Below are 24,586 nucleotides of genomic sequence, written 5' to 3'. Positions count from 1 at the left end.
GAGCAACAAGAATGATTAAAGGTCTTGAGAACATGACCTATGAAGGAAGGCTGAAAGAATTGGGTTTCTTTAGTTTGGAAAAGAGAAGACAGAGGGGACATGATAGCAGTTTTCAGGTATCTAAAAGGATGTCATAAGGAGAAGGAAGAAATCTTGTTCACCGTAGCCTCTAATGATAGAACAAGAAGCAATGGGCTTAAACTGCAGCAAGGGAGATTTAGGTTGGACATTAGGAAAAAGTTCCTAATTGTCAGGGTGGTTGGACACTGGAATAAATTGCCTAGGGAGGTTGTGGAATCTCTGGAGATATTTAAGAATAGGTTAGATAAATGTCTATCAGGGATGGTCTAGACAGTATTTGGTCCTGCCATGAGGGCAGGGGACTGGATTCGATGACCTTTCGAGGTCCCTTCCAGTCCTGGAGTCTATGAATCTTCACCTGATAGCAACTAAACATCATCAATTATTTTCTAAAATGTGGCAACCCTAATTGGGAGAATCCACAAATCAGTCTCCATTACTGACCTGCCACCTTCAGCTCCAACAAGGCTGCTCCATAGAAGGTGCTAGACTGGAAGAAGCAACTGTATTGTCCTTCATCAGCAGGTCTAATGCTGTGTATTCTCAGGACAACACTTCCCTCAGTGATGTTGTCTCTCAGCAGCTCTGTCCTCCCCTGGTATTCCAGGATCTGCTGCTCAGGCTGGTCTTTCCCATCCCGATACAAATGGATCACTTCAGGGAAGCTGGACCGGAACCACCTCACCTCCATGTCCTCAGCATTCATCCTGGGGCTGAGGTGGCAGGGCAACAGGGCGTCTTCACCCACAGATACCATCAGGGGTTTAGCAGGGCTGACCACTTTGAAATTCACTGTTAAAGAAACATGACACAGAAAATTATAGGCAAAAAAGAACTGATAAAACAGGCCACAGTATATATCCTGGGTGGCAGGATGAGTCCCACAGACTGCATGTGGGTCTGGAAGCCAGAAACAATGGGGTTCTAGTCCCTGCTCCACCACTGAATCACTTCGTGGCCTTAATCTCTCTCTCTACCCCTTTCCCCCGGGTAGATGAGATCCCATGGACATTGTGAGGGTTAATGGGGGAAGTGTAAGTTCCCTGGAGCAGGGAGCTACCATTTCTAGATGGGTGCTGTCTACATAATTGTGACTAACGATTAGTAGAGATATAAAAGAAGGAAATGAAAAGACTGGGATGGTTTGGTACAGAGAGGATACAAATAAGAGAGGACATGAGAAACCAAGTGCTTCTTTTTATCCTCTCTAATACAAGCACAAGGCATTCAGATATCAGAGGGTGCTTTGATACTTTGGTGCTGGGGCAGAGGGATAACTCAGTGGTTTGAGCATTGGCTTGCTAAACCCAGGGTTGTGAGCTCAATCCTTGAGGGTGCCATTTAGGGAACTGGGGTAAAAATCTGTCTGGGGATTGGCCCTGCTTTGAGCAGGGGGTTGGACTAGATGACCTTCTGAGGTCCCTTCCAACCCTAATCTTCTATGATCTAATGGATTAGAACAGTACATAAGGTCACTCACTGAATCTGAAAGGTGTCATGTTTGAAACTGAATAAAGAGGAAGAAAAACCAAACATCTCATCACTGATGCCTCATGAGATATTTGTAACACTACCTGTCTTTAGCCATTTGTCCATAGTTCACTGTTATATGCAGATAGTTACAGCGCAACCTATACAATTGAGAAAAAAAAACCTAAGTGCTGAGCTCCATTAGACTGGACAGTTGGTGGGCAACTGAACCCATGGTGATTGGAAATGAGGGCTCTGTACATTAGCATCTCTGTATATCTGTGTTCATTGGTACATATGGAAGTAAACTAACTACCATATTTTATATAACAAATTCCCATCTCCAATCACCCTAAAGTGTGGGTCAGGTGCGAAGTTCACCTTCTGGTATACACACGGTACATTTACAAAGGTGCAGTACAGGAGGACATTTTGTTTGCTAGTTGCTGCCTGCCAGAACAACAGCTGTGAAAATTTCCCAATTGCTTGACAGGTTCATAAATTAATGTGATATCATCTGGCCATGATGTATTGGTCTCTGCAGTGCTGGAGCAAAGCCAATGGCTGGCGGGCATAGTGGAGTAGTGACATACATCAGAGCAGTCATTCCCAATGCTATGTCAGTGCATTGAAGTATACATAGGGAAGCACTTGCTGCCAAAAGCATGCCTACCAACTTGTCATCTGCCACCACTGAGAACAGCTGAGCCCCATCCTCTTTGGAACCACTTCAGGTAGTTGAAGGCTGCTATCAAATCCCCCCTCACTCTTCTCTTCTGCAGACTAAATAAGCCCAGTTCCCTCAGCCTCTCCTCATGTCATGTGTTCCAGTCCCCTAATCATTTTCATTGCCCTCTGCTGGACTCTCTCAAATTTATCCACATCCTTTCTGTAGTGGGGGTCCCAAAACTGGACACAATACTCCAGGTGTGGCCTCATCAGTGCTGAATAGAGGGGAATAATCACTTCCCTCGATCTGCTGGCAATGCCCCTATTAATACAGCCCAATATACCATTGGCCTTCTTGGCAACAAGGGCACACTGCTGACTCATATCCAGCTGCTCATCCACTGTAACCCCTAGGTCCTTTTCTGCAGAACTGCTTCCTAGCCATTCGGTCCTAGTCTGTAACAGTGAATGGGATTCTTCCATCCTAAGTGAAGGACTCTGCACTTGTCCTTGTTGCTTAGTCTAGTTGTTGCCCAGTCTAACAGGGTTGAGACTTTAGACTGCATGATTATGTTTTATTTCTTTTGGTAACAAACTCTGACTTTTTGACTATCACTTAATACCACTTAAAAATCTACCTTTTATAGTCAATAAACTTGTTTAACTGTTTATCTTTACCAGTGAGTTTGCCTGAAGTGAATGGTAAATTGCTCAGTTATCAAAGGTTGCTCTATATCCACTTTCCATTGATGAAGTTGTGAACCAATTAATACATTAGATGGCATATTCCCGAGGTACAATGCTAGGAAGGATCTGGCTGGTGCCTTTCCCTGTGTGATTCATGAGTGGCTCTGGGAGCATTCATGCGATCTAACTGGGTGTGGGGCTCCACATGCGCTTGTGCTGAGCGATAACAGCACCTGGAGGGGTTGCTGTTGGTCACTAGCAAGGCATTGTGAGAGACAGCCCAGGCTGGAGAGAGATCAGGGGGCACAGCAGTTCCACAGTCCCAGGCTGCACCCTGGGGGATTCCATCACAACCACACTGTTAGGATATAGATGTTCGGGCTTGTCTGTAATGACCTGTACTTGAAGCATTTAGGTGTAATCTTATCACTTCGCTAGTCATAGAGGTGTAAAACAAGAGTCAAAATCACAGTCTGGCTGTTTATAGACCTTCTCACACTAGGAAAATCTAAGCCTTGTTCTTAATCTAGGCCTTTGGCTAAACAGCAGGGGCAGCCATAAACTAGGAAGCATATGGTCACGTCCTCAGACACATTGAAATAAGGCAATTTTGGGCTGTTAGACAATCCAATCTGTCACCTTGAGAAAGGGAAGAGCCTGGAAGATTTAAAGAAAGCGTAGTTTCATAGCATCCTGTCTGGGAAGAACTCACCTATCAATAGTTGTTATTGTGAAACCCTCACTTCTTGTTATTTTGTCTTTATGGTCCCCATTTCTCTATTGATAATCTGTATGGTCTCTGTCTGGTTCTTTGATTGTTTCTGTCTGCTGTATAATTAATTTTGTTGGGTGTAAACCAATTAAGGTGGTGGGATATAATTGGTTAGATAATCATGTTACAATATGTTAGGATTGGTTAGTTAAATTTCATTAAAATGATTGGTTGAGATATAGCTGAGAATAGTACTATATAAATTAGGGGCAAACAGGAAGTAATTTGGGAAAAAAGGAAATTGGAATCGTTGCTTGCTGGAAGTTAATCCCAATAAACATCGAATTGTCTGCAACTTCGGACTTCTGGTATTGCGGCTCTCTGTTTTTCTGAGAAGAACCAGGGAGTGAGAGGGTGAAGGGATAAACCCTCTAATACACACCACAAGATTTGTCCATAAAAGAACAAGAGAATCTTCTGGACATCTCAGCTGGTGGCAGACTCAGGCTGGAGTTCCAACAAAAGAGTTTTGAACTGAAACACAAAGTTCCCCTTGTCAGACAGGGCTGTAAAGGTTTTGATGCAGTTTGTTACAATTTACCTGTGTGAAAATGGATTTTCCAATCACTCACTGGAATGAAATCAAAGTATCATCAGTATCTTTGGGTAGAAAACCACTTAAAGCTCAAATTTTCAGCTACCTCTCCGAACATTATGCACCTGTGCTCGAACAAGCTCATTCGTCACATCAATGGTGAGCAGTATTAATACCCCATTGCTTACATTGGGCAAAAGTAAGTGGGCATTAAAACTAACCTGGAAATGCTATGGGTTATTGCTGTTACAGCCCTATGTTCATGTGCATTATCATGTGTACCTTTTGCACAATGCTTTGGTATTAAAAGAGTTAAAATATAAAGCCTGTTTTCTGGCATAGCTGCATGGGCAGCAGGTAGATGTGGAACGGAAAACGCAATAAGAAGAAATTGGGGAACCTCTGCTCTAACTGATGGGAAACTAGGAGGAAATGTCCCATATTGGCAGGTTATTCCATATACGTCCATTACAGGATTTATTTCACCTTCCTCTGAGCCATCTGGTGCTGTCTCATGTCAGAGAAAGGACACTGGCCTAGATGGATGTCTGGTCTGATCCTCTCTGGTGATTGTTTATTATTAGCTATAGAGGCATAGGAAATAATAATAAGCAATCAGCACATAGAAAATATATGTGATGCAGCAATTCAGTCTCCTAAATACGTTCTTCTGACTCAGCCTTCAAGTGATGGCTTGGTAAAATTTTGCCCTACACTGTCAATAAAATAGCCCCTAAATGCCGTCTCCACTGGCTTCACTCTCACAGATGATGTTGGTTCACAGATGACCAATAACTGATTAAGTGAGAGGGGTAGAATGCCAAAAGTTCTGTGCTGAACCCAGCCGATTGCTAGACTTTGTCCCCTGGCTGTGCAGGAAGCTAAGACAGGTTTCTTCCCACCTACAATAGCATCCACTCACTTTCTGAAAGGGGGCTCCAAAGAGGATGGATCTAGACTGTTCTCAGTGGTAATAGATGACAGAACAAGGAGCAATGGTCTCAGGTTGCAGCGGGGGAGGTCTAGGTTGGATATTAGGAAACACTATTTCACTAGGAGGGTGATGAAACACTGGAATGGGTTACCTAGGAAGGTGGTGGAATCTCCTTCCTTAGAGGTTTTTAAGGTCAGGCTTGACAAAGCGCTGGCTGGGATGATTTAGTTGGGGATTGGTCCTGCTTTGAGCAGGGGTTTGGCCTAGATACCTCCTGAGGTCCCTTCCAACCCTGATATTCTATGATTCTATGGCTGCTTTATGCTGCTGGCACAGCCCTATGGCAGGAAAGAATCAGTATTCGTGCTATTAAATATTTCAAAACATTATTCAGGATGTTAAGACCAAATTTGGCCACAGGATCTTAAAGAGCTGATTTCACACAGCAATTAATCTCTGGTCTAAGTGGAATCCTGGGATATTTTAGCCAGGGAGAAACTGCCTGAGAAAAGTACATTTGACTGAAAACAGGAGTTAGCATTAAAGTACCTGTAATGTACCCTATATACTCCTACTGCTCTCTGATGGTGACATTACACCAATTTGCACTGTTATCAACACAGGAAAGGAGCAAAGAGTTTTGAGGCTGGGATTTTCAAAAAAGACTTAGGTGCCCAAATCCCATTGATCCTGTAGGTCCCTTTCAAGACCTCCACTAAAGCTGATTTCTCAGAACTGTGTAAAGAGCCTCTGCTCTTAGTGGCACCAAAGCATAAATCCATACAGTACACGACAACACTGCATTGCCCTGCATGCGATACAGGGATTCTTACCTGAGTCTGAGGGCACAATATGCAGGACAGGGGAGAACACGATGCACAGGAAATGCAGAGACAGAAGTTTTCTATTGGGCTGGGAAGGACCAAGAGAATTTCCATCTTTGGGCATATTCTGAGATGAGAAATAGGGGAGAAAACAGTCAGAGGGAAAATTACAATGGGGACAAACTGCGACATCTTGTAAGAAGAAATCTGTTTTAAAGCCATTAATTGTACATTTTACAAAGTGTGCACGTTCAGTCAGACTCTGAAATACTGTGGGGACTTCTAACACTACAACACAGAACTCAGCCCTGACCTCCTACGTCCCCAGGGAAAACAAGACATCATACAGCTCAGCAATTCGCAGGCGCCTATCACATGCATATAACAAGATGATGTTACGGAGATAAGAGTTAAGATTTTGTGTTACAACTTGAGCGTGAGGAGTTGGCCTCCCTATGGTGTTATTGTATATTAAAGCCCCATGGCCCAACCCAACTATGAGCATCATGTCAGGGTCAGGTCGGGTGGGAAAAGAATCCAACCCACTCAGGGTTGGTCAGCTCTCCTCCTGCCATGGGGTCAGCACACTGGCAACTGGGTGCCTGGCTCCTGTTGGCCACGGCCAGAGCTGTCCCTAAGGGACCCGGGTTTTTTTCACACCCCTGAGCAAGAAAGTTTCACTGCAGAAACTTGCCAGTGTAGACAAGCCCTCAGTGAAGGGGTGTAAAAACAAAACAGGGAGGTAAAATTTCCATCTCTTTGCTGTTTGAACTCCCAGTGACAGAAACACTAAACTGAAGCCAGAGATCCCTAGGGACTGCCTCCTGGGTCATCCTGAAAGACACTTGACCTTGAGACAGTTCACTACAACTTTGTCACTCTTAGGATTTAGATGGTAACTCATTTATGTATATATGTTTGCTTGATTTAACCTGTAAATAATTCTTATTCCCTTTCCCTACTTAATAAACCTTTAGATGTCTTGTTACAGGATTGGCTACAGTTGTTGTCTTTGGTGTAAGATCTAGGGTACCAATTGATCTGTGGGAAGTGACTGGTTTCTTGGAACTGGAAGCAGCCTTAGGTGATGTGATTTTTGGTGTAAGTGACCACCGATAAAAGTCTGGCTCGTGGGGATGGCGAGATAGGCAAAAAGCAACATGAAATCCCCCTGGTGAATGTAGGTGAGTGCTGCTTATTTATAATAAAATCATCATCATCACCACCACCACCACAATATTGGGAGGAAGTGATAAAAATACACCTTAATGTTGGCAACCCTATTTATTGAGAGCCAGCTATGAAACAGCTGCCACAGTCATCCTGGCACAGCATGCACCTCAGAGAGGAGGGAGTGACTGTGTGGAGCGTGTGTGCGTGCACGCGTACAAAGCTAACAGATCTTGGTCATCAGCAGGTGGGATTGAACCTGGAATCTCTGAAACATAGGCCTTGTCTACACTGCCACTTTACAGCACTGAAACTGTCTCGCTCAGGGGGGTGAAAAAACACCTCCTGAGTGACGCACGTTTCAGCGCTGTAAATCAGCAGTGGCGATAGTGCTACAGCCCTTGAGTCGCGCTCCCACAGCTGGTAGCTACTCTCCTCCCAGGGGTGGTTTCTTTACAGCACCGGGAGAGCTCTCTCCAGCCCTGCTGCCATGACTACACAGCCCAGCAGCACTCTAACACTGGTAGCGTAGACAAAGCCTTCGTTCATGAGCCGCTATCCACTGCATGAGCTAAAAGCCACGTGGCTCACAGCCAAGGCTGTAGCAGACTCATTCTAACTTGGCTAGGTGCCGCTTGAGGCGAACAGAGCACCACACCAAGCAGGCACGGGTTACGTGCACACCTGGGGAGGGCTGAGATCCTCTGGGGAGAGACACCGGAGGAGGGTCAGATATTGTCACTGGTGAGCATAGACTGTCTGGGCTCAAGGCTCTGTCCCCTACCTGTGGTTTAACCTGCACAATGGTGGGAGGCTCAGGGTCACGAAGGGTCAGAGCTACAGAATGTTGGGGCTCCTGATTCAGCCGTGGGAGAGTAGAGATGGCGTGTGGGGGGCTGTCTCTGCCCAGTGCTGGTGCATTGCTGGTTGTGTCTGGGTCGGCACCATGGTACGACACACTCAGAGTGGGGATCGGGGGCAGGGCATGTCTGTGGGATCCCTGGGGCTGAGCCAATGGGATCCCATGAACCCCTCCCCCACCCCAGCAAGTAGTCCACATGGTGCAGTGTCTCAGCTGCTCATGCAGATGCTCCCAGCCAGAGACCTCCCAGCACCCTTACCCCTCTCCCCATCCACCCCCACCTTTGCCCCTGCCGTTGTCTGCTCTCCCCAGCGAGCCCTGCCCCCTCCGTCACAGCAGCAGCCCACTGACACCAATAGGATGGTTCACCGGGGAGGATTTACAGGATCAGGCCCTTGTCAGCTCAGTCACTTATCACTGCATATTTCATATGGAGCGAGGGAGGATTTGTGGGGAGTTGGGGGGACAGCTCTCCATTGGTGTGGGTCTCAGCAGGGAGAGTGGGGAAGGAAACAGCTGAAACAGGAGCTGCCAGGAACAGCCTGGAAAACCCACAGGGAAAAGGTCAATGTCTCGATGGAGCATCAGCACTAAGTAAATCTCAGGCTTGGGGCAGCACCAGGAGGCTCTGGCCCAGGAGGGTTGGGCAGGAGCCAGGGACCTGCCTTGCGGCTGAGAGACCAGCAGCAGGAACGGTTTAAAAGCTGAACCAGACAAGGAAACCAGAGAACTAGAGTTACACGCCATGGGGGAGGGGGAGGAAACACACAGGATCCTGGTGTAAGTCAGGAGTTACCCACTGGAGACTCTGGGGCAGGTTCCCCTGTCACTCACCTATTGTAAAGCAGGATGCTGTAAAAGCCGGAAGAAGCCGGAGCAGCCCAGAATGGCATTTGAATAAATAAAACTGTTTAAATAAACAGTGCAATAAAGAAACTGAAGATAAATATTTTAGGAATGAGAACCACCTAATAGCACACTTATTAACCTGTTCCAGCCCAGAACCATTTCTTTAACCCTAACAAGGGCCTGGAACAGCCAGTTCCAAAGTAGCCCAGGAAAATTTTTTTATGCACCTAGCACATTACCTTAAGGACAATATGTCAGATATTAGAACAATTAGTAGCACGCAGCATTAACCCATTCCAGCCCAGAACCACCTTTTCACAGCAAAAAGGATCCAGAACACTTGGTTTCAAAGTGCCTCAGGGAACTGAATGAAACCTATGTTACATCACCTTGAGGACAATATTTCAGCAATGAAAACTGATTAGTCGCACACGGTTATTCACTCATTCCAGAGGCCATGGGGTGTTCTACTCACCACAAGTCTTGCGCCCCCTCCTGGTCACTCTGCGGATTATTTCTCAAGGGCAACCCCACCCCTGCCACAGCTTGCACGCAGCCGCACCATCTCCGTAGGTGTTCTCTCGTCCCAGGGACCACAGCATCCACTTTGTGACTCAGCCCTCCAGTCAGGTCATGCAGCCTTCTCCACACTTCTGGGGTAAAGTCCTTCTGTTCTTCCCAGTGACCCAGGCAGTCCTCGCCTTCACTGCCCCACAGGTCTATACCACACCCTCAGTGACTGCTAGGGGAACCCAGGCCTGCCCCCTATTCCAGGTTCCAGTCCAGGGACCCTCAATTCAGCCATTCTGGGCTTTCCCCTCACTGCTCCTTCCCTGGACTGCTTCCTGCAGTTCCTGGCTCCATGCCTTGCTCTGCGTGTATCAGCTCTCAACTCTCCTCCTTCTTCCCAGGGAGGAGTCGAACTGCCCTTTCCCACCAGTAGCTCCTGGCTGTTGCTAGCTTCCTGGCTTTATAGGCCCCGCCTATTCCTGCAGAGTTGAGCCTGCTTGCAATCAATTCCCTGCTCCCTGGTTCTCCCTTCCGGTGCAGCCTGTGGAGTTACTAAGCCTACCTGATCACCTCACACTAGACCAGAAATATTTTCACACCAAAAAATACCCATAAGACACAGTTCTGAAGTGCCTCAGGGGCCTTGATTTATACATATGTAAGCGGAGGAATGGTCCCCGTATGGTGGTGATCTTTCCTGGCTTACACACTGCTCCGGCGAAATGGGCTAGTGGAAGGATCCAAGTCCTCGCTCCCACTCCCTTTGTCCAGAGCTCTGCCTGACCTTGAGGGCTCCTCTCCCACATGGCAGAGTCCTCGTAATCCCAACAAGGCTGGGCCCAGGATTCCTGGGGGGGCTCAACCCCCAGCCTTGTCATGGTCACTTAGGACGGGCTGGGACGTCCCCACTTCAGGGTTCCTTCTCTGCACTGGACACTTCCCTGACCCAAAGACCACTGCATACAGTTCAAAGCACATACCATTTATTAAACAGCAACCAATTAAAAAAAGAGTAAGGGAAAAAATGGGAAAAGTTAAAGGAAAACCCATCACCCCGCTCTGTGGCACAGGGACATCAAAAACAACAGTCTCTGGAGTATAAGGGCAGTTCACAGTCTGCTTGTCACATGTCCCAGGCCGCCTCCTCACACCCTGGGCTGTGCTGCAGGTTGGATATTTGCTCTGGCGGTGGCCACTCGCCTTCAGGTGGCAGGATCCCACTTCCCAGCACCAGCCCCCAATCGGGGTTACGATCCCCTCCAAGTCTGGCCTGCAAGGCCTCTTGGCTAGTGGCATCTGTCTGCACTGGGCCCTCTGCCCAGGGTCTTCCCCTCACTGGCCCCAGTTGCTCATTGCATCCAGCTCTGGACAGCTCCAGCCCCAGTTCCACTCTCTGCTGCTCTGCCTCCAGCTCCCTGGGCTGCTTCTGTGGTTCTCTCTGGCTGGCCCAGCTCTGATCCCCAGCTCAGCTCGGGCCCCTGGCTCTCTCCTCAGCTCAGCCACACTCTGTCTGATCCAGGCAGTTCCATCTCACATGGAGGATGGGACCCCCTGACTCCCTCATTAGCCTGCCTGCCCTGTCAATCAGGCTGACCTGGAGCATTGACCTCTACCCATTGCTCCTGGGGACTGTCAGTCTCAGGGTCCTGGTTTCTCATCGACCCTTCCCCTTCTTTTTTGAAATGGGAGCTAGCTAACCAAAAAACCTCCACTGAGTTTTAGTGAGGGGCAACAGTCCCCTTACACATCGAGCACATTACTGCCGCCAGACTCCAGGTTGCAGGGTTTGGCAGGGAACATTTTGCTTTATTATGCCCCATGCAGGTTCCTGGGTAACAGAGGAGGTTGTATGTGCTCTTCAGCTTCCTGGGTTCAACAATGACCTCCCTGGATTCCAGAGAGATTATTGATGAAACCAGGAAGCTGAGTAGCATACACCGCCTCCTCAGCTGTCCCAGAATCTGCATGGGACATAGCAAAAGCTTCTTAAGGAAGAGATGCTTTTCCCTGGTGCAGCTTGGGGTCTGGATAGGGGAGGTGCCGTGCAGCTGCAGCTGGCCTGGGCTTCTTTGGGCAGGTGCCCCCCTGCTTGTGGCTCCAGCTGTGGGGGAGAAGCAGGGGGGCAGGTGGAAGGGGTGGAGCCAGGGGCTAGCTTCCCCAAAGGAGGGCTCCGCCTGCCTCCCATGCACATTACCTTCAGGACAATGTTTGATTAATGAGCTCTGATGAGCAGCACACTGTCCTTAAGCCATTCCAGCACTGAACAATTTTTAACCCCAAAAAGGAGCCAGAACACACACTTGCACAGTGGTTGAGGCGAGGACATTTGTACAGGTAGCACATTACCTTGAGGACTATATTTCAGCAAGGAGAACCAATTAGTAGCAAACTGTCATTAACCTGTCCTATCTCAGAATCACTTTAACACTACTAGGGACCCAGAACTAGGCTTGCCAGTTGTGGCTGGATGTATGCGGCCTGGAGGTTTCATCACACAACATTAATCTTTAATTAAAGGTTGATCTTTGTAGCCTGGAGACTCCAGGCCAATACTGGAGGATTGGCATCCCTACCTGTAACACAGTTCCAAAGTGATTCAGGAGATCAAATGTATATATCTAGTATGTTACTTTGAGGACAATATTTTACTAATGAGAACAGATTAGTAGCATAATGTCATTAACCCATTCCAGCCCCGACTCTGTCTGCCCACCCCCCAGGTACCCTCTCAGGGGATTAAATTTATACACATAAACACATTACCTTGAGAAGAATGTTTTAGGAATCAAAACCAATGACTAACACACCGTTATTAACTTGTTCTGGCCCCAAAGCATTTTAACGTCAACACCAATAAGGACCCGGAGCAGCTGGTTCCAAAGTGGTCCAGGGGACCAAAATGATACACATAATACGACTAACTGAGAATGATGTAATACTGCTGAACATAATGATTGATACAACCTTTCATTGTCCATTCCAGTCAATAAATTTGTGTATTATTGATTCCATATATCTGGAACTTCATACACCTAAACTGAAGGAATAATAATAATAAATGTCTAGGTTTATATAACACAGAGTCATTTTGCCACTTGTCTAAACCTGGTTGAAACCAACTTCCAACACCTACCACCTTCTGTGCAACACAATGTTCGGTGCAGTGCTGTTAGCCTATCGGTTTTGTTATGGTTGTTGATGATGGTGGTGGAGGTGGTAGTAGGAGTAGTTGTACGGATTTCCACGGAAACGGGACTAAAAAGTCTGTATCCTATTTCTTGGTGTAGATTTGAAATATTTTACTGGTGGAATAATTTAAAATACATTTTTCTTGTTTTATTTTGGCAGAGAACTCTATTTCTATGCAAATATCTGAATTGTGGTTTTTTACGTAAAAATTAATTTTCTAACATTGTTTTCCTTTTTTCCTTAACAATGGAGTACAGCGAGGCCCTGTCTGTATTTTGTATGAAAGCAAGTGATAAACTAGCTTTATTTTCACAAATAGATACGTACTGCAAAAGTTTTGGAATTGCTGATTGTCCATTATGAAGTGATTTTTAAACAATGTCTCATTAACACACAAGTACAGAGCAAAAAACCCCCACATTCATGACATTTCTATTGACACATTTGCTGCCTTGTTAGTTATTAAACTATTTATTCATTCATCCAAATATCTTCTCAACAGAACTACCAGTGAACTAGTTAGTTGTATCTTGAGCGTCAAAAATCTGAATCAGTAACTTTGAGAATAAAAAGTATTATTGAATTAAACGGCAAAAAATCTTTATTAATGCAGAGTAAATAGTGATAGCTCACTCTCTTCTAGAGTGTCAATTTCAGCCAAACTCAAACTTCTGAAAACCAGGAAATACAGAGTTATGGTAAATGTCCACACAACTTTAACTTGGCTCTCCTGGAGCTGGCAATTCACTGGGAATTATCTGGATATGATTGTAACAAATGGGAAGGAGTCACCAAGGGAAAACTTGCTGCAAGCAGGGCCAGCTCCAGGCACCAGCGAAGGAACCAGGTGCTTGGGGTGGCCAGTGGAAAGGGGTGGCATGTCCGGGTCTTTGGCAGTAATTTGGCAGCGGGTCCCTCAGTCTCTCTCTTGCTCTTTGAGCTGCCACTGAAGTGCCGCTGAAGAGGAAGACAGGGAATGAAGGACCTACCGCCGAATTGCCGCAGAAGAATCCAGCAGCACGATTGAGCTGCTGGCTAAGTGCCGCCGATTGGCTTTATCTTTTTTTTTCTCACTTTGCCACTTGGGGCAGCAAAAAAGTTGGAGCCAGCCTTGGCTGCAAGGTGATAGTACACAGGATGAAAGAATCAGTGGATGCAAAGTTTGCAGAACAGGCTCTGAAATATTCACACTGAGGACCATCAAGAGGAATGTACAGAATGGCTCGCTCCTCTTTTCTTCAGTTTCATTGATTTTGAAAGGCACTTGACAGTCTGCGCAGACACACATTGTGGAATATTTTCCAGTCCTACAGAAGAAGCTAAAGTCATCAACATCATCAAGGCCATGTGCAGAGATGCAAAGGGCTCTATAGGCGTATGCCTACATGTGGCAATGCAAGCCCAGGATTAGTGCAACTCAAGTAAATGAACCCTGGGTTTGAGAACGCACTGCGTGAGCATCTACACTGATTGAAGACCCTAGGCTGAGAATTTTTGAACCCAGGCCCCAATCCTGATCACCAGCATCCACACCACAGTACGCAGGCCTGAGTCTGAATAACTATATAGCATACTTCCTAGTGTCCTCCTGAAATGTGACCACTCTATTGTCCTTTGTTTGTGGTGAAATGTGGCAGAAAAGGACCTAGGGGGTTACAGTGGACGAGAAGCTGGATATGAGTCAGCAGTGTGCCTTTGTTGCCAAGAAGGCTAATGGCATTTTGGGCCGTATAAGTAAGGGCACTGCCAGCAGATCGAGGGATATGATTATTCCCCTCTATTCAGCACAGGTGAGGCCTCACCTGGAGGATTGTGTCTAGTTTAGAGCCCCCCACTAAGGGGCAGCGCTATGTTTTTCACCACCCCAAGCATGACAATCAGGCAGGCTTCAGTGGCATGCCTGTGAGTGATCCGCGGTCACGCGCATTCGGCGGCATTTCTGTGGGTGATTTGCCAGTCCTGCGGCTTCAGTGTACCCGCTGCTGAATTGCCGCCAAAGCCTCAGGACCGGCAGATCTCTCGCAGGCACGCCACCAAAGACCACCTGACTGCCGCCCTCACAGCAACTGGCAGGCCACCCACCGCGGCTTGCCTCCCCAGGCATGCGCTTGCTGCGCTGGTGCCTGGAGCCGCTCCTACCCCTACTACAGAAAGGATGTGGACAAATTGGAAAAAGTCCAGCGGAGGGCAATGAAAATGATTAGGGAGCTGGAGCACATGACTTATGAGGTGCGGCTGAGGGAATTGGGTTTGTTTAGACTGCAGAAGAGAAGAGTGAGGCAGGATTTGATAGCAGCCTTCAACTATCTGAAGGGGGGTTCCAGAGAGGATGGAGCTCGGCTGTTTTCAGTGGTACCTGATGACAGAACAAGGAGTAATGGTCTCAAGTTGCAGTGAGGGAGGTTTAGGTTAGATATTAGGAAAAACTTTTTCACTCGTAGGGTGGTGAAGCACTGGATTCGGTTGGTGGTAGAATCTCCTTCCTTAGAGGTTTTTAAGGTCAGGTTTGACAAAGCCCTGGCTGGGATGATTTAGTTGGTGTAGGTCCTGCTTTGAGCAGGGGGTTGGACTAGATGCCCTTCTGAGGTCCCTTCCAACCCTGATATTCTATGATTCTATGAATACTTGGCTGTGCGCTGCCATGCATCACAGGAAGTTTGAGCAGCCCATCAACACAGTCTGCCGAGCCACCATTTTGGTCTGTGTGCTCCCAGCAACGGGAGCCAGCAATATGGAGGAGTCGCCATTGGTCATGGATCCACAGGCCCGGGGCTCTGGAACAGTCCCTGGAATGGGAGGACCCCTTTAGTGTGTCAATCCCCTTAGGACCACAGTCTTTCCCTGGAGTAAGCCTCCTGGCTTCACTGCCTCTTGGGACCAAACTTCAGAGCTTCAGCACCCCGTCCTGCCTCATGCTGTGAACTCCCTTCAGTGTGTCTGCCTGGATTGGAGAGCTGGGGAAGACTTACATGCCCAAAGGGAGCAATGCACCCCCCACTTCCCGACTGGATTACTCTCAGCATAGGTGCCAATTCTGTGGGTGTTCCAGGGCTGGAGCACCCATGTGGAAAAATTAATGGGTGCTCTGCACCCACTGGCAGCCAAGCTCCCTGCATCCCCGTCCCACCTCCAGAGCACTGTGTCCTCGCTTCTCCACTTACTTCCAAGCACTTCCCACCCAGCTGCCGCCAAACAGCAGAGGGGGGTCGAGCACCCACCGGCAGGAGCAGAAGTCGGCGCCTATGACTCTCAGCCAGTACAGTAAAAGCAGAAGGGTTTATCAGATGCCTGGAACACAGCGTAGAAAACCCTTAGTTAAAATAGAGAACAGAAAGTTAGCAACTTCCATGGGAACAGTCCAGAGCCCAGAGCTCTCAGCCCCCTCTGTTAGTACCTGTTAGTAAATAGTAATATCTTTAGTTCTTTCTTTCTTTCTGTATATTTGATTCATGTATAAACTATTTAAAATCTTTATCTTCTGCAAAGAGTACGTCTGAAGTCTAAGACCCAGAACACTGATCTTGACCAATGTGTAAGCACATTCAGGAATTTATTCATTATGCTGTATTTAATAACTCTAGAGGGCCTTCATGTCTGCAAAATTTTAGATATTCTTGGAAACCATCTCCTTAACATATATATAAAATGCTGACATAATCATATATAGACTAGGGAAATTATTATGAAGCTGGATCTGACAAGGACAGAAGGGAACAAGCTAAGATGAAAGGAGTGGGATGACGCTGGGAGAAGGCATATGAGGAGGTGAGTGGCAGTGGAGGGGTAGAGGTGCCATCAGGAGGGGGCAATTGGGGCAGGGTGAGAGCTTGCCCCTTGAGGGGTTCTGTACCATTATTCCTGTCTCCTGTGTGAGCCAGTATCTGCCACGATTATTTCATCATTCAATTTTAAATGAAGTTTTCTAACTTTTCTTCCTTCTCTTCTTAAGAATGAAACTTCCCAATAGCCAGAAAGTTAATGTGCCACTTTCCATCAGGCAACAGTTAAACTGATATGGGAACGTTTAATGGTGTTACCCATAATATTTATTGCTGTAAAGTCTGAAGGTTACAACAATTCCTGCCTGCGAGACAAAGAGCCTTCAGCACAAACTGCTGTGAAGAAAAGTTAACAAATATGGGGGTCACTCATATCCGTCTTCCCAGATCTGCTCTCACAGGAAACCTCTGCAACAGGGTCTCCCTGATCCCATGTGGTTGCCAACTGCTGAAAATATTTTTTATAGACAGTATAGAAAAAAAATTACAGACAACCAAATTTTTTTTATGAGACACATTCTTATGTAACGGCTTCAAGGTGACCTGCAAGTGAGATGCCAGCAACCACTTCTTTCACCTGATTTACAAACTGGTGGTTCATCCACCGAGCCGGGCTCAGCTGCGTTCCACTGAATGGAGCCATCCACCATGGGAATCGGGACAAGAGCTGCAGGAAGTGCAGCTATGCCAACGAAATGCTACCCCACGCCCTGTGTAGCTGCAAGCCCCACTCCAGATCCTGCCAGCTGCGACACAACTCCATCCAGGATCGCCTGGTCAGAGCCATCCTGCCACCCATGGAGAAGGTTGCCGTGAACTCTGCAATCCCTGGAATGGACAGCCAACTGCATCCAGACATCATCATCATGAATGAGGATCATCGTGGTTGATGTCACAGTGCCCTTCGAGAACAGGACACCAGCCTTCCGTGATGCTAGATTTTGAAATCTGGAGAAGTACGCCCCTCTGGCCGACACCTGGAGAGCTAGGGGCTACAAGGTCCAAACCCACATGTTGATCATCACAGCAATGAGCAAGTGTTGAAAGAATGTGGAGTAGGTTAACACTGTGCTTGGCTGATGTGGCCGCTCGGGGTGTCAGATGCCATCAGGTGGTCGAGGGACGTCTACACAGAACACATCACCGGATATCGGCAATACCAAGAGGGATGAGCAGGAGCGCTGATGAAAGGCGCAGCCAGGAAAGTAACTCCAATATTTCCCTGGTGGACTGTATTTCCGAACAAACACCCTCCCTAAAAGTCTACCACTGGCGTGCATGACATGCTTTTTGAACATTTGGGGCTGGCAATATTGTATTCCCAAACCAAGACTTTCATCCTCCTCCTTGTAGGGAAAATCCTCCCCCGCTCCTCTCCCAAAGCAAAATCTACAAAAGCTTTTGTTCATTCCTGAGCAGCAAACCCAGCCACCACTGTTAGATAAGGACATCCTATCCCCCTTTTGGTGGCAGGCCTAAGGCCACACAGGATGGCTGGGGCAGTGCAGAGAATACAACCCTGGTCTCCAGTCTCAGCGTAAACCCCCAGCCACAGGACATTCCTTCCTCTAATGTTACAGCTCCTCCTTATGCAGTTCTAGCTCTTGTACTTGAGATTATGTAGCTCTGTTGGGGAAGAATCATCGAATATCAGGATTGGAAGGACCTCAGGAGGTCATCTAGTCCAACTCCCTGCTCAAAGCAGGACCAATCCCCAACTATATCATCCCAGCCAGGGCTTTGTCAAGCCTGACCTTAAAAACCTCTAAGGAAGGAGATTCCACCACCTCCCTAGGTAACCCATTATGTATTTCCACCACCGCCCCATAGGTACACCCCATTTCAGAATGGCTTCACCACCTCCTCGTGAAAGAAGCGTTTTCCTAATATCATACCGTAAAATTTTTCCTCCCACCGCACTTGAGACCAATTAAATCCTTGTTTCTGTTCATTTCGCATCACCACTTGCGAACAGTCTGAGAATCCTATCTTCTTTGGAACCAACACTTTCAAGGTACGTTGATAAGAGCAGCTAATCAAATCCCCCCTCATTTCTTATTTTCTTCTGAAGACTAACTAAATAATCCTAGTTCCCTCAGTCTTGCCTCATAGGTCATGTGCTCCAGTCCCCTAATCATTTTGTTGCCCTCTGCTGGACTCTTTCCATTTTTTCCACATCCTTCTTGTAGTGTGGGGCCCAAAACTGGATACAGTACTCCACATGAGGCCTCACTAATGTTGAATAGAGGGGAAAGATCATGTCCCTCGATCTGCTGGCAATGCCCCCACTTATATAGCCCAAAATGCTGTTAGCCTTATTGGCAACAAGGGCACACTGCTGACTCATATCCAGCTTCTCGTCCACTGTAACCTCTAGGTACTTTCCTGCAGAAATGCTGCCTAGCCATTCGGTCCCTAGTCTGTAGCAGTGCATGGGACTCTTCTGTCCTCAGTGCAGGACTCTGCACTTGTCCTTGTTGAACCTCATCAGGTTTCTTTTGTCCCAGTCCTCTAATTTGTCCAGGTCCCTCTGTATCCTATTCCTACTCTCCAGTGTATCTACCACTGCTCCCAGTTTAGTATCATCTGCAAACTTGCTGAGAGTGCAGTCCACGCCATCCTCCAGATCATTAATGAAGATATTGAACAAACCCGGCATTAAATGCACTGTAAACTTGCTGGTGCAGTTCCCAGCAGCACTGTTGGACTCTGACATTTCCACCCGCTGAGGCTCCGCCTGGAACTGCAGAGATTATTGTTTTGTTAAATGCTGTAGAGCAAGTTATGGAGGGAATGAGAGAAAAGCACTTAAAGAATAAGATCCGATCAGAATGGACTGACACTGTGGAGAGTCCTTTCCACCACAAACACTCAGGATAATAGGCCAGAGTCTCAGCTAGTACAAAGTTCTGCTGCCAGAAGATGTGGAGATGCTGCAATTTGATATGGAGGAGCCCAAATTCCTGTTGCCCAGCTAGAACGAAAAGCAGTGCTTCTGTGGGGATCTGTGCTGGTCCAGGTCTTGTGTTCATGGTGAGCGAAGTCTTGTCTCTTCAGGTGGGTCTTGTCTGATCCGTGGTCAGGGCCATCCAGATTGGACCAGAGCTTAACCTGGATCACTAGGCTGTTTGACCCCTTGTTAGGCGTGATGGGGAATTTCTATCTATATTTACTGCTCTCCTGGAAGACTGGCTGTCTCATTCAAATGGTCTCCATTGCTTCCTTCAGCTAATGCTTGGTCTTTGGCTTGGTCCTTTCTAGTCCTGCAATGGTGGCTTGCCAGACTCCGGGTAGAGCCCCCCTGGAGCCAAAAGAGGAAAGTTAGTGATTAGAGATGTTTCTGTAGATACAGCTAGTCACAAAGCATATTGGGAATGGGCACATTGTTGTACTGATACAGCCTGAACTAGACACACTGCTGTAAATTAGCTACCTCCAGGATCACTTGTGTTTCAGTGAACACATTGTGTGTGACTGTAGTCATCTCTCAGCCACATTTATCCTGCTACTGCTCCCAGCACCTGAGAACTCCCCGCTGGGCTCTGTCTCCTGATTCTCCAAGGAGCTGCACCATGGACAGACCCCTGTACTCATATGGAGCCACTGGCAGGTTTGGGGTGTTAATACCTTTGATAAACCCAGGCCAGTTGGGAACAGCAGAATAGCCGATGGCAGATATACTGGCCACTGGATAAGCAGTTTTCTGTTCCCTGCATGACCAGAGCAGGGGCTGCTCCAGGCTAAAGAGAACATCTGATTACAATTAACCTGCTATGAGTCAGGTGAGACTGTTAAGCACCTGACTCTAATTAGGACCCTCTGATGCTGTAAAAGGGCTCACTCCAATCAGGCCAGGGGGAGCCAGGGAGCCAGAGGAGAGGAAGTGCATGTGAGGAGCTGGGAGCAAGAGGCGTAAGAAGCTGAGAGTGAGAGGGTGTGCTGCTGGAGGACTGAGGAGTACAAGCATTATCAGACACCAGGAGGAAGGTCCTGTGGTGAGGATAAAGAAGGTGTTTGGAGGAGGCCATGGGGAAGTAGCCCAGGGAGTTGTAGCTGTCATGCAGCTGTTACAGGAGGCACTATAGACAGCTGCGATCCACAGGGGCTCTTGGTGCTGGTATAAGAGACGGCAGGCCTGGTCCCCAACTCCAACTCCTTGGAGCAGATCATCAGGTAGGAGTTGACCTGGAACCGTGTGTGGTCTCCCCAGAAGGGGAAGAATATCTGTGTGAGAGCAAATCTGCCAATAAAGGGGGTCATCAAGACCCACCAAGGTAATTGGAGGAATTTTGTCACATCTGGTGTCAAAAAGTGGGATTTGTATGCATACATGGCGGAAGAAAGAGGGGTGATTTAAAAAAAAAAAAAAAAAAAAAAAAGGAGAAGGTTTTCCTTTTTTCCACCACAATGGATGACTTAGTGCCGGGCATTGAATACAAGCTATGGTGGCCCCAGGAGGCTACCCGTGTCCAGGCAGCCGCGCAACCAAGAAAGCAAGTGAGCTGCAGCAAGAGACTAATCGCTCTGCTAGAAATGGAAACGCAGGACCTGACAAGATTCGAGCTAGTGTGTTGTGAGAAATTTCGACCCCAGGTAAAGACCCTTACAAGCTGAACCAGCGCACATGAATAGGACACAATCTACATGGGGCACGCCATTGGGCTGCATGAGGAACGTGAGCGGGATAGACGGGGGACAGGCATAACCTCTGAGTAATTGGAGAGGACAGCCACTACGGGAGGGCCTGGGTACCATCCAGAGATCAGTGGTCTAGCATCCTTGCCCACATCTCGTGTGGGATAGTAGCACAAGAAGGCCTATGGTTCATATGAGCGTATGGAAGAGGCTGCAAGCAGACACATCACTACTCCCTAGCTGAAAGCGAGATCCTGGCCAGCACCTGGGGTAATGACAGCAGTGCCTACAAAGTAAGGCGAAAGAATTGGGTTGTTTAGTTTGGAAAAGAGGGAAGCTGAGAGGCATGATAGCAGTTTTTCCGGTATTTAAAAGGGTGTCATCAGGAGGAGGGAAGAAAACTGTTCAACTAGCCTCTAATGATAGACAAGAAGCGGTGGGCTGAACTGCACAAGGGAAATTTAGTGGACATTGGGGAAAGTTCCTAACTGTCAGGTGGGACACCTGGAATAAATTGTCTCGGGAGGTTTTGGATCTCCATCTCTGGAGATATAAGAGTAGTAGATAAATTCTAGTCAGGGATGTCCTAGACAATATTGGGTCCACCAGAGAGGGATGGATCTCAATGACCTCTGAAGTCCCTTCTTCTACAGTCTATGAATCTAGGAAACTTTTTGTAGGCCTTGCCACTGGGCCACACTACTTGGCTGTGGACCTAATACCTATCACCGGGCTGAAACTGACGAAGTTTGCTGGGGCCTCTTAGGCCTTCTTAGATGCTCTATATGAGTACCTGGGCCTATCTGGTCCTCATCGCATAGCATGTTCTATTAGTTCTTCTTATTTCAACTGGGTTCCTCCTCCCAATTTTCTGGGCTATGTCCGGATGCCTCGGGGTTGCGTCCATACAACAGCTCAAAGGGGGAGATCCAGTGTGAGGCCTGAGGATCTCCCAGATGCGAACAATAGGTAAGGTAGTAGAGTGTCCCAGTCTCCCGTCCCGACTACACCTTTCCTTATCATTGCCTGTGTTCAGTTAAACCTTACCAACGCCTGGGTCAGCCAGAATGAACCCTCCACCTATGATGAGGTTGTTGCACTGGTAGAGAAGCAAAGGACGGCGAGGGAGCTGACCCGACCAGTTAAGGAAGAGGCACCCCGGGTTAAACTAGCAGCACCAAGCCTAGAGTCAGGTGACTGGGCCACCAGGAGAGCCCAGGTGGAAAAAGAGAGGGGCTGAAGGCTCACCAGAAGCCACAAAGAGTCGGAGCACTGAGGGAGAATAGGATCGTGATGTTAGACTGCCCAAACCAAGAGACCGGGGAACACATAGTGTTCCATACAGATGTTATGCCCGCGGGGAGTGGGGACATATAGCTGCATAGTGTCCCAATGCTGAGGAGCCTATGCAGTGTAACCTGGGGAACTGGGCAGACCCATGCTTCCTAATCAATCTTGTGGGGGTCTCCCTAACCCCACATATGTACACCAGACCAGTAAAGCTAAATGGGGTAGAGACCATGGCACTGGTTGATTCAGGAAGTGCTATCACGCTTATCTCAGGGAAGCTCATGAAGCATAGTCAGCTGCTGCAGGCTAAACATATGGGGATAATATGTGTCCATGGGACAGTTAGTTACTACCCCACCATCCCAGTAAAAATTGAAATCCAAGGAACACTACTGAAGTAGCAGCAGGTGTAGTCTCTAAGCTCTCATACCTGGTGCTCATAGGGAAGGACTTCCCAGGGTTTGGAGACTTACTCCCACTAGGGGGATTTGAGAAAAATGGGAACCCTGAAATTAGTGAGGCAACCACAGCAGAGTGTCAACCCCCAAATCTTCTCTGAAATATCCCCAGATTTGTTCTCCACTCGCAGACAGGGTAGAAAGACAAAAAGAGAAAGAAGGGCAGCTAAGGCCTTGGGAACCCGAATACTGACCCAAAGCCAGAGGGTCATTCTTGTAGGTAGGCGGACCTGAGCAGCTGAAAAGGAGGCCGCCCAGGAGGGAGAAGACCCCCAACCTAACACCTCTGAACCAGCAGAAACAACAGAGACTGGGCCCCTAGATCTTGGGCAGATTAGCCCCAGGAGAGGAAATTTTGGAACGGACCAGACAGAAGACCCAAGGTATGACAACATCAGGAAGGAGTTGACCAAAATAGATGGGGTCCCTGTGGAAGGGAACACCAGGGGCCAGGACCCTACTTCATAATGAAGAAGGATCTCTTATACTGGGTTGCACCAGTACAGGGGCAGGAGGTATATCAGATCCTAGTACCTCAAAAACACCAGAACACTGTATTAAGTCTTGCCCATAGTCATCTTTGGGGAGGGGGCATTTTTGGGCGTAGAGAAGACCCTGGCATGGGTCCTACTATGGTTCTTCTGGCCCAGAGTGCCAGAAGTGCACAGGTACTGTGCGTCCTGCCCAGAGTGTCAGCTGCACAGTCCCCGTCCCCATCTGAGGGCACCTTTAGTACCCCATTCCATCACAGAGGTCCCCTTCGAGCAAATAGCCATGGACCTATTGGGACCCTTGGGGAAGACAGCTCGGGGCCACCAATATATAGTTGGTTTTTTGGACTATGCTACCCGCTGCCCAGAAGCCATCCCCCTGCGGAACACGGCCTCTAAAACGATAGCCAAAGAGTTGGTGGGGATCTTTGCCCGAGTGGGGCTACTGAAGGAGATATTAACAGACCAAGAAACCCCATTGATGTCGCAGCTAATGAAGGACCTCTGTATGCTGCTCCATATACATACCCTGAGAACTTCAGTCTATCATCCACAGACTGATGGGTTGGTAAAAAGGTTTAACTGAACACTCAAGGCAATGATAAGGAAGGTGGTAAGTCGGGACGGGAAGGACTGGGACACTCTACTACCTTACCTTATGTTCGCTATCTGGGAGATACCTCAGGCCTCAACTGGATTCTCCCCCTTTGAGCTGTTGTATGGACGCAACCCCCGAGGCATCCTGGACATAGCCAAGGAAATTTGGGAGGAGGAACCCAGTGAAAGGAAGAACATAATAGAACATGACTATGGATGAGGGACCAGATAGGCCCAGGTTACTCCCATAGTGAGGGAGCATCTAGAGAAGGCCTAAGAGGCCCAGCAAACTTTCGTCAGTTTCAGCCCGGTGACTGGTACTGGTACTGGTACCCACAGCCGAAAGTAAGCTGTTGGCCCAGTGGCAAGGGCCCTACAAAATAGTTTCATAGATTCATAGACTGTAGAACTGGAAGGGACTTCAAGAGGTCATTGAGTCCAGTCCCCTGTCCTCATGGTAGGACCAAATATTGTCTAGACCATCCCTGATAGATATTTATCTAACCTACTCTTAAATATCTCCAGAGATGGAGATTCCACAACCTCCCTAGACAATTTATTCCAGTGTCCAACCACTCTGACAGTTAGGAACTTTTTCCCCAATGTCCAACCTAAATCTCCCTTGCTGCAGTTCAAGCCCACCGCTTCTTGTTCTATCATTAGAGGCTAAGTTGAACAAGTTTTCTCCCTCCTCCTGATGACACCCTTTTAAATACCTGAAAACTGCTATCATGTCCCCTCTCAGTCTTCTCTTTTCCAAACTAAACAAACCCAATTCTTTCAG

At 47.7% G+C, this 24,586-nt stretch overlaps 2 protein-coding genes across 2 annotated transcripts in view; one reads left to right on the top strand and one right to left on the bottom strand.

The window, feature by feature from the left end:
• The window catches only part of LOC116825766 (butyrophilin subfamily 1 member A1-like), a 70,692-nt gene extending 60,922 nt beyond the window's left edge, over positions 1-9,770 (bottom strand). The window contains exons 1-3 of the mRNA XM_075066006.1: positions 9,329-9,770; positions 5,982-6,099; positions 526-873 (exon numbers count right to left, since the gene is read on the bottom strand). Coding sequence (XP_074922107.1) covers positions 526-873; positions 5,982-6,096 — 463 coding nt within the window. The 5' untranslated portion in view covers positions 6,097-6,099; positions 9,329-9,770. The remainder of the gene's footprint in view (positions 1-525; positions 874-5,981; positions 6,100-9,328) is intronic.
• LOC142046878 (uncharacterized) overlaps positions 1-24,586 on the top strand; it is a 783,739-nt gene that overhangs the window by 605,596 nt on the left and 153,557 nt on the right. The gene's annotated exons all lie outside the window — the stretch shown is intronic.

Source organism: Chelonoidis abingdonii, chromosome 5 (genome assembly GCF_003597395.2).
Source record: "Chelonoidis abingdonii isolate Lonesome George chromosome 5, CheloAbing_2.0, whole genome shotgun sequence".
In the NCBI taxonomy this organism is placed as follows: Eukaryota; Metazoa; Chordata; order Testudines; family Testudinidae; genus Chelonoidis; species Chelonoidis abingdonii.
This window is presented reverse-complemented; position numbering and strand designations above follow the sequence as displayed.